Source organism: Python bivittatus, unplaced genomic scaffold (genome assembly GCF_059951505.1).
Source record: "Python bivittatus isolate LINGU-HERP-01145 unplaced genomic scaffold, Pbiv_v1 ctg000350_np1212, whole genome shotgun sequence".
Taxonomy (NCBI): Eukaryota; Metazoa; Chordata; class Lepidosauria; order Squamata; family Pythonidae; genus Python; species Python bivittatus.
The window spans coordinates 24,347,730-24,357,802 of NW_028277074.1; the positions used below are offsets into that span (position 1 = coordinate 24,347,730).

Genomic DNA, 10,073 nt, shown 5'->3' on the forward strand with positions numbered 1-10,073 from the left:
CATGGTATTGTACTGGATGGCCTTACGGGGTTGGGGATTGAAGGCATCCTTGCAGTGCCCCACTCCTTCCTCAGAAGGCAGGTTCAGTCAATGATAGTGGGGGAGGAGAAGTGAGTCAGTGGTCTCTGCTTTGCAGAGTTCTGCAGGGATCGTTCTTCTCTCCCCTGCTTTTTAACATCTATATGAAGTTGCTGGGTGAGGTCATCTGAAGAGTTCCGGGTGCAGTATCATCATATCCTGATGATACTCAACTTTACATCACTACCTCTGTAGGTAGGGGAAATGCCATTGATGTCCTTTCTGGATACTTGGAGACTATCAGGGATTGGATGGCACAGAACAGACTGTAGCCATGCCCAAAACAGAGGTACTGTTTGCCATTGAGATACTCCATTGACACCAGTGTTCTCTCTGGAAGACAGGCACTACCCTTGAAGGACTAGGTTCAGGATTTAGGGATTCTTCTAGTCTTACAGCTTTTGCTAGTACAGCAGGTGGAAGCTGTGACTTGAAGGGTCTTTCCCAACTTTGGCTAGTGCACCAGTTACGGCATTACCTGGCAGAAGAGGACCTTGCTACAGTAACTTGTGTCCTTATTACCACCACCTTAGACTACTGCAATGCACTTTGTAATAGTCTAACCTACCTTTAAAGATAATTCAGAAGCAGTAATTAGTACAAAATGCAGTGACCTATATGGCACTTGCTGCTGGAACATATTACACTTTTTGCTATGGGGCTCTGCACTAGCTACCAATTAGCTTCTGGGTGCAATTTAAAAAGCTGGTTTTGACCTACAAAACCCTTTATGTTATGGCACATCGGTAATTACAGGACTGCTTGCTCCAATCAGAGTCAGCCTAATCAATTAGGTCATCCATGGAGAAAGTGTTTCTAGTGTCCCACTTTTGGGGATAAAAGGAGCTACTTCTTGGTAGTAGGGCCAGTTCTGTGCAACAATCTTCCTGTGAAAATCAGGCTGGCCCCCTCACTGATTTTATTCAGAAAGATGCTGAAACAGAACTGTTCCAGAGGACATTCTAGTTAAATTGGGTCATCTCTCTTTTATTTGGGGGATTGTTTTATTCTTGATATTTTATTGTTACATTGTTTCGATTTTATGCTGATTTTATTCTTACTGTTTTTGTATATCATGATAACTTCCAAGAGTCATTTGATTATGGTAAGATATAAATGTAATAAATAAGCATGGTACTGACATAGAATAAATTAACAATTGATACAATAACATATTACAATAAATTATAGTATGAAGGCATTTCTAAACTGAAAGATCCATGATGTATAGTATTAACCTCTATGCATTTAAAGCAGCAAGTAAGGGTTTACTTATTTATTGTAAAGCAATTTCACAGGAGCAGATGATAAAGAAATGTTCTTAGTACTTTTTAAAAGTTAAGTGATTCAACTTCAAGTTTAATCCTAGTGAGAGTCTGTTTCAGAGAACCAGAGCCAGATGAGAAAAGGCTCTTAAGAGGGCCCTGGATATGCTAGTATGTAGTAGAATCAAATGATCCTGGCCCAATGTAACATTATTTAAAGAGACAGAAACAAAATAAGGAAGGTCCATAAAAGTATGAACAACAGCATACTGGTCATGAATCAAGTCTTGGATAACCTAGTCAACAGGTTGCTACAATAATCCAAGTGTGACACAATCAGGGCATTGTCCAAGAAGAGCTGACAGATTCCATGAGCATTCATTCAATGGAAATAGGTTTTAAGAGACTGGGTTTTTTGGAGGGGGGGAGTGTTATTTTTTGTTTTTAATAAAGGTTTTTAAGATGATATATCACTGGTTTGGACTTCAGGTAGCTCACAACTGACTTCCTTGGAACTAAAAGTGAGAAATAGAAAAGGGGGGATGAGATGATCATATTGGAACACAATCTCTATCATATCATGTTCAGTTTAAGACAGTGGGAGCACCTCCAATCTGAAACTATGCTACGGCAGTTATAAAAAAAAAAAATCTAACATTATTGTTATCCACAGAAGGGGCAAATAAATTTGAAAGTTGTCAGCATATATGTAGAAATGAATTTGGAATACAAAATCAGAGCACGTGCAGGAAGAATTTATCAAGTGAATAATAAGGGACCCAACACTGAGATGTGAAGAATTCCTATTGGCAGTGGGAAAGATTGAGAAGTGGAGTCATTCCATGAAACTGAGAACATCCTATGAGATTAAGATTGAAACCACAGAATCTGTAGTTTAGCTATCTGCAGTTTGTAAGTTGAAATGGAACCCCTGCAAATAACAAAGGGTATTTGAAAATAGACATTTTTTTAAAAAAAGTTTCTCTTCTGTATTTGGATAGTCAACAAAAAGAGTTTCTTATTCTTCAAAAATGCAAGTAAATACTAATGGGATGTTATCTAATCCTTTTTATTGAAGAGAGATGTATAGCAGGGTTATGTTCCCTGCTTTTATTGCTGTCTTTATAACTTTTAGCATGTGCAAATGGAGCAGAAAGATTCATAGTTTCATACACAGAAGTAAAGAATAGAAAGTAATCCTATTTGCAGATTATATGTGGTGTTTATTGATGAATCTAAATCTTTCATAGCAAAATTAGTAGCATTAATTGAGGGCTTCAGACCTTTCTCTGAGTTTAATACAAGTTGGTCTACATTTGAACCTAAGATTTGGTGGGGTAGTTCTAAATTGTCAGCTTTCTGTGGACGGTTTCAATATTCTGGAGGCATTAATTTATCTTGGATTAGATATAATAGCTGTATATATGTCTCAGAAGGCTGAACACTTGAAATACAGTATTATAAATAATATATTTATAAATAATAATAGATTTGTCTAGATGGGCCTCATTTAAATTGATTATTTGGGATAAAATACTTCAAAAATGCTTTTGATAATTTACTGTATAATTACTATAATTACTACTATCTGGATCCCTTCCAGTCAGGTTTCAGGCCCGGATATGGAACAGAAGCGGCATTGGTCGCACTTATGGATGACCTCTGGTGGGAGTGGGATGGTGGAAGTGTGACCATCCTTGCTCTCCTCGATCTCTCAGCGGCTTTCGATACTGTCAATCACGGTATCTTGTTGGGACGTCTCAGGGAATTGGGGGTGGGTGGCACGGTCTTGTGCTGGTTCACCTACTTTCTCCGGGGCTGATCCCAATCGGTGGTGATAGGGAGCGAGAGGTCCCATCCTTGGCCCCTCCTTTGTGGGGTACCACAGGGTTCGGTTCTCTCTCTGCTCCTTTTCAACATCTACATGAAACCACTGGGCGAGATTATCCGTCATCATGGGGTGAGGTATCATCAGTATGCTGATGATACGCAGCTATACATCTCCATCCCTGGTGAAGTAAGTGATGCTGTGGCCACCCTTTCGCGGTGTCTGGAGGCTGTAAGGGTCTGGATGGGGAGATACAGGCTTCGACTGAACCCTGGTAAGACAGAGTGGCTGTGGGTTAATGGCTCGTCTGTATCCGGGATTTTGTCATCTTTGGTGCTGGATGGGGTGGCACTGCCCCAGACAGACCCAGTGCATAATCTGGGGGTCCTCCTAGACTCATGGCTCCTGCTTGAAGAGCAAGTGTCAGCCATGGCAAGGAGGGCCTTTGCACAACTTCGGGTTGTGCATCACTTACGCCCTTTCCTGGATCGGGATGCCCTTCGAACAGTCACTCATGCCCTTGTTGTCTCCCAGATAGACTACTGCAATGCGCTCTACATGGGGCTACCCTTGAAGAGTATCTGGAAGCTACAGCTGGTCCAGAATGCAGCCACGCGGGCTATTGTTGGTGCCCCAAGGAGGGCCCATATAATGCCTCTGCTCCGTGAGCTGCATTGGGTGCTAGTTTGCATCCGGGTTCAATTCAAGGTGTTGGTTATCACCTTTAAAGCCCTATATGGGATGGGACCAGGTTATCTAAGGGACCGCCTCTCCCCTATGACTTCAACCTGTCCCACCCGATCACACAGAGAGGGCATGCTTCGGACCCCCTCAGTGAAAGAACTTTGACTGGCGGGGTCCAGAAGGCGGGCCTTCTCTGCGGTAGCCCCTGCTCTTTGGAACATCCTGCCCCTGGAGGTGCGTTTATCCCCCACACTCCTGGCCTTCCGTAAGGCTTTGAAGACCTGGTTCTGCCACCTGGCCTGGGGTGGGATGAGAATTCCTCAACCATGGAGATGGCTAGCCTCATAGAGGCCTCGTCCTTCAGCCTCAGGTTTTCATCCCCTTGGTCTCTCCTTCTTCTTTTTAGTTATGTTAATTTAATTTAAGGTTTTATGTGTTTATATATTTTATGTTCTAATGTTTATTGTGAATCGCCCAGAGTTCCCCCATTGGGGGGAGATGGGCAGTTGAAAAATTTAATAAATAAATAAAATAAAAATAAAATAATGCCTTGGTGATTTATAGCATAGATTGTGTCTCTTTTGTATCTTCCTATACTCCTAGAAAAGTATTTTCTGGAGAAAAAACATTCCGTTTTGAAGATTTATTAAGGAAAATTCACCCTCTTTGTTTTTTACTCAAAACCTTCAGTTATTAGAGAAGAAGGTATTAATTTACTGGATTTTGGTTTATATGATGAACTAAGCTTTCTAAAGTTGCCCATTAGAAACCTTCATGGACCATCTTCAGATTAGCATGCTTGACATGGTAGGAGTTTCTCATGGGAAGAAATGCATCTCGCTATCTTCAAAATATATTGTTATGGCTAACAAGTCAGGCCAGCTGCTGTTATTATTATTAGTTTGCACGTATACTGCTATTTACTGCCACCTATTGGCGTCTGTATGCTAGTTACTCAAGGGGTGGCAATAAAACGGGAGGATTACATGCTGAGCTGCTCAGTAGAATTTTAGCCATCATGTAATCAGTTTTATGGGTTATGTAGTAGTAACTAATAACTAAGTAGTGTACCTCTTCTCTGAGAGTTTTTGGCTAGAGACTTTGTTAAACTTGTAGTGGATAAGTCTTGGATGTCACATATGAGAAGAAGTGATTTTTTCTATGTTTTTGCATGAAACTTGTGTTTTATGTAGTTTTTACTTTTCTCAATAAACAAGAAGATATTTTATATTTTCTGGCCGGATTTCTTTGGAGAACAAGATAAGGACATTGCATTCTTTCAATCTCTCTAACGCTGGTGTGTATTTTTGGCATGAACTATGTTTATAGCTGCACTCTGCATAACATGACACTCCACCTCCCAGAAAGAAGTTAGAGGATATTGTGGTGTAACTATCTAAGCAGTGATGACATCACTTAAAAGGCTAAGGGCTGGAATTTTTATCACGTTTTTTTCAAATTTGGGGAATGGAGGAATTTAGTAAAAGAAGTCTATTAAGCCTATTGAAGGCTAGGTACACGTGGGGTTTTTTTAGTAATTTTGAACCACTTACCACAAATTCAGCAGCTCTGTTAGATGGAAGTTGTAAAAAAAGCATTAGGAGATTCTCTTGGACCAGTGGGTTGGCCATCTATGTATGAGAGGAATAGCCAAATAGCATAGCAAAACCTTTGTAGTATAACTGCTCATTGGTTAGCATCCAGTGCATCTATGCAATCTGACATAAACCTCTTTCATTTTCAGTCAACAGAATTTCTTAAACAGAACATTGTGGTGTCTGGTGGGTTTGTCGGAGGCTTCTTGTTGGGCCTTGCATCTTAAGGACATGATTTTCATCTTCCTGCTGACTTAACCACGGTAAAGATGAATGACAGTGATGCACAGACCTTTTCTGAGTCAGTCCCTAAATCTCCTGAGCAAGAAGGATGGAGTTACCAGATACACCAGAGCATTTTATGTCCTAGGCTTTACCTCCTTAAGCTTACCAAAGCAGGTTTGCTGAAAATTCTGCTGTGCGTTCAGTCTCATTCCTGAAGAAATAAAGGCTAATTCTCATAATGTTTTTATTTTCTTTTAGAGTTTATATTGAATATATTATTTTTGTTCTGCACTTCTCATTTTAGGGTTTATATTTGTTATGTAAAGTTATACTGTGGTTAATAATGTTATGCCAAACATGTAAGACATTATACTTCAAGTGCTGGGTTTGCCATCTTATTTATGAAATCACTGCATAATAATAATTTGTACATTGTATATCTTTTTTTTTTTGCAAAGATAAAATAATAAGCAACTATGAACTTATTAAAGAGTAAAAATATCATTAACAGAGCTTTGCTTTTTTATATTTTCATTCTTTTATCAACTTGGGATTGCATTATGAATCAGGCTTCAAGTGGCCTCTTTGAGATGTGAACTATATCTTCTTGGTTCTGGACGACAAGTACAACTCATTCTTTCAATGTTGCAGTATCATCATTGCATAATGGTACCTTTGGGAAATTGAGTTAGTAGATTACAAAATACATGCAGCTATATTGATGAGGAAAAGAAGTCCATGTAAGGCAACTGTTTTATTACCCAGTTAAGCAAATAGCATGCAAGCTTTTGAATTCCAAGTATCCTTTTTCCAGATACAATGGTTAAATATCCAGAAGAGAAAAGGAGGGGAGTTGGGAGACAAATCACTGCTGTTACAACTGTCTGCACCAGGTTACAGTGTGAGATAGCATGTTAGAGTACACTAGTGAACAGATAATGTAAATTGGTTCCTGTTAAGTACTTAACTGTGTTTAAGTTGCACTTAGGATGCCCCAAAGTTTGCTAGGAAGAAGAAGAATCCAACAAATAATTAACTGGAGATTGCTGTTTCTGGTAAGTATCAAATTGAACATTTAAAGTCAAAATTGTTTCCTTCCATATTAAGATACAGAATATTAGAAAGCAGGAAAAAAAAATAACCTAGGCTAGCCTTTCCAGTCTGGGCATCCTCCAGACGTATGACTTTAACTTGAAGAATTTCCCAACCAGCATAGCCATTGCTGAGAATTTTGGAAGTTGAAGACCAGGCATGTAGACATTACCCAGGTTATGGAAGGCTAGGCAATCTCTGTTAACAGTGCTAGAAATAATTTAAGATGTATTAGAGAAGAAAAGTAAAAAAAAAAAAAAAGATAAAGGTCATTTGGGAGAACTCTCCATTGATTCCAGCTGTTACTATTCTTTCATGTCTTTTGACTCAGGTTGTTTTTTTAATTGGTCCTCTCACACTGTTCATTCTTATACTCTTTAATATTTTGGTTCACCCTTCCATTGGGTTTCTTCAGGACTGAGATATTGGCCAACTTCTTGCTTTCCCTTGACAGCTGATTTATTTTGGGGTGCAGTATTGTTATTGGCGATGATATATTTTTCTGTTTCTTCCTTTCTATTCATCCTACTACTTGCAGCTGTTTCACAGCTACAGTGGGGCAAAAAAGTATTTAGTCAGCCGCCAATTGTGCAAGTTCTCCCACTTAAAAAGATGAGAGAGGCCTGTAATTTTCATCATAGGTATACCTCAACTATGAGAGACAAAATGGGGAAAAAAATCCAGAAAATCACATTGTCTGATTTTTAAAGAATTTATTTGCAAATCATGGTGGAAAATAAGTATTTGGTCAATATCAAAAGTTCATCTCAATACTTTGTTATATATCCTTTGTTGGCAATGACAGAGGTCAAACGTTTTCTGTAAGTCTTCACAAGGTTTTCACACACTGTTGCTGGTATTTTGGCCCATTCCTCCATGCAGATCTCCTCTAGAGCAGTGATGTTTTGGGGCTGTCGCTGGGCAACACGGACTTTCAACTCCCTCCAAAGGTTTTCCATGGGGTTGAGATCTGGAGACTGGCTAGGCCACTCCAGGACCTTGAAATGCTTCTTACGAAGCCACTCCTTCATTGCCCGGGCGGTGTGTTTGGGATCATTGTCATGCTGAAAGACCCAGCCACGTTTCATCTTCAATGCCCTTGCTGATGGAAGGAGGTGTTCACTCAAAATCTCACGATACATGGCCCCATTCATTCTTTCCTTTACATGGATCAGTCATCCTGGTCCCTTTGCAGAAAAACAGCCCCAAAGCATGATGTTTCCACCCCCATGCTTCACAGTAGGTATGGTGTTCTTTGGATGCAACTCAGCATTCTCTCTCCTCCAAACACAAGTTGAGTTTAGACCAAAACGTTCTACTTTGGTTTCATCTGACCATATGACATTCTCCCAATCCTCTTCTGGATCATCCAAATGCTCTCTAGCAAACTTCAGACGGGCCCGGACATGTACTGGCTTAAGCAGGGGGACACGTCTGGCACTGCAGGATTTGAGTCCCTGCGGCGTAGTGTGTTACTGATGGTAGCCTTTGTTACTTTGGTCCCAGCTCTCTGCAGGTCATTCACTAGGGCCCCCCGTGTGGTTCTGGGATTTTTGCTCACCGTTCTTGTGATCATTTTGACCCCACGGGGTGAGATCTTGCGTGGAGCCCCAGATCGAGGGAGATTATCAGTGGTCTTTATGTTTTCCATTTTCTAATTATTGCTCCCACAGTTGATTTCTTCACACCAAGCTACTTGCCTATTGCAGATTCAGTCTTCCCAGCCTGGTGCAGGTCTACAATTTTGTTTCTGGTGTCCTTCGACAGCTCTTTGGTCTTGGCCATAGTGGAGTTTGGAGTGTGACTGTTTGAGGTTGTGGACAGGTGTCTTTTATACTGATAACAAGGTCAAACAGGTGCCATTACTACAGGTAACGAGTGGAGGACAGAGAAGTAGTTACAGGTCAGTGAGAGCCAGACATCTTGCTTGTTTGTAGGTGACCAAATACTTATTTTCCACCATGATTTGCAAATAAATTCTTTAAAAATCAGACAATGTGATTTTCTGGATTTTCCCCCCCATTTTGTCTCTCATAGTTGAGGTATACCTATGATGAAAATTACAGGCCTCTCTCATCTTTTTAAGTGGGAGAACTTGCACAATTGGTGGCTGACTAAATACTTTTTTGCCCCACTGTATTCCTCTTTGGATGGAGGATTATCTCAAAAATATGAAAGACAGAGTGTATTGCCTTTTTCTAAATTTTCACTGTTACCTTCTCTCTCTCTCTCTCCCTCTCTCGTATAGCAATGTCACTCAGTGCTCAGCAAGTTAAAATGTGGAGCTTTTACCATTCTTACTACACATTTCTGCCAAAGATAAATTCTATCAACTGTTTTCTTCATTTTTTAAATTAATCTCGTCACCGATTAAAACAAATTCCATTCAGGGTTATTTAAGGCTGAGGAGGGTATCCTCACATAAGCAAGAGGGGTACCATGCATACCAGCCCTGCTTATCCTTTCTGGTTTGAGTGGGAAGGTCTGCAGATTACCAAATTATTAGTATACTTATTTTATCAGGATTCCTGACCTTGCAGACTTCTATTTGTATTCAAGTGAACAACAGCCCAACAGTAAGAGCACCCCCCTCCCCCCACTCCTCAGGGTGGACTAGAAGCACTGAGCAAGGGTGGATTTGGGAACACTGAGCAAGCCTAGAGCTCTCATATAAAAATTCAACATTCTAGTCTTCTACCATAGACACACAAGGAAAAAAGTAATTTACGACTTCTCTTTCCCCAATCTGTTTCATTAGCATGCACTATCCACTGCTAAGAATTAGAGTCTAGCCACTACACCATCTAGGATGCTTTTTGACAGATCATGATGATGGGCCACCCACATTGCTTTGGTTTTTTTCTCTAGACTAAAGCTTTGGCTTTTTTGCACTAGCCTTAAGGCAAAAAATGAGCTCTTGCTGGACCACTCAACCCTCACCTTTCCTACTCTTCCAGCTATGCAAGAAAGCTGTAGAAACTATTCATTGGAGAGCTGTTTCCATTTTTAACTATTGTAACACAGTCACTATGTAAATGTTGGGGAATATTCCTATCTTGAAGCATTCTGCTGTTTTTAGAAATCCATCAACATTTCTCAGAAATGTTTATGTTCATTATACCTATATACATTATTTAGTTTTAGCAAGACTTTAGTTTTCTTGGCAATCCTGTTTTCTAGATTTTAGAATTGAGGAATAAAAACAGTAAGCAGTATCTTGGTTTTGGCAAGCAGCATAACACTTTAAGAAGAACTAAGACAAAATACTTATGTTTCTAAATAAACTCTAGTCATCAAATTGGCTTG

General features: G+C 39.9%; 1 protein-coding gene across 2 annotated transcripts in view; it reads left to right on the forward strand.

Moving 5' to 3' along the window:
• The window catches only part of FUNDC1 (FUN14 domain containing 1), an 18,017-nt gene extending 11,830 nt beyond the window's left edge, over window positions 1–6,187 (forward strand). For both annotated transcript variants that reach the window (XM_007437711.4, XM_088144734.1), the window contains exon 5: window positions 5,600–6,187. In XM_007437711.4, coding sequence (XP_007437773.1) covers window positions 5,600–5,677 — 78 coding nt within the window. In that variant the 3' untranslated portion in view covers window positions 5,678–6,187. The remainder of the gene's footprint in view (window positions 1–5,599) is intronic.
• The last annotated feature ends 3,886 nt before the right edge of the window (window positions 6,188–10,073 follow it).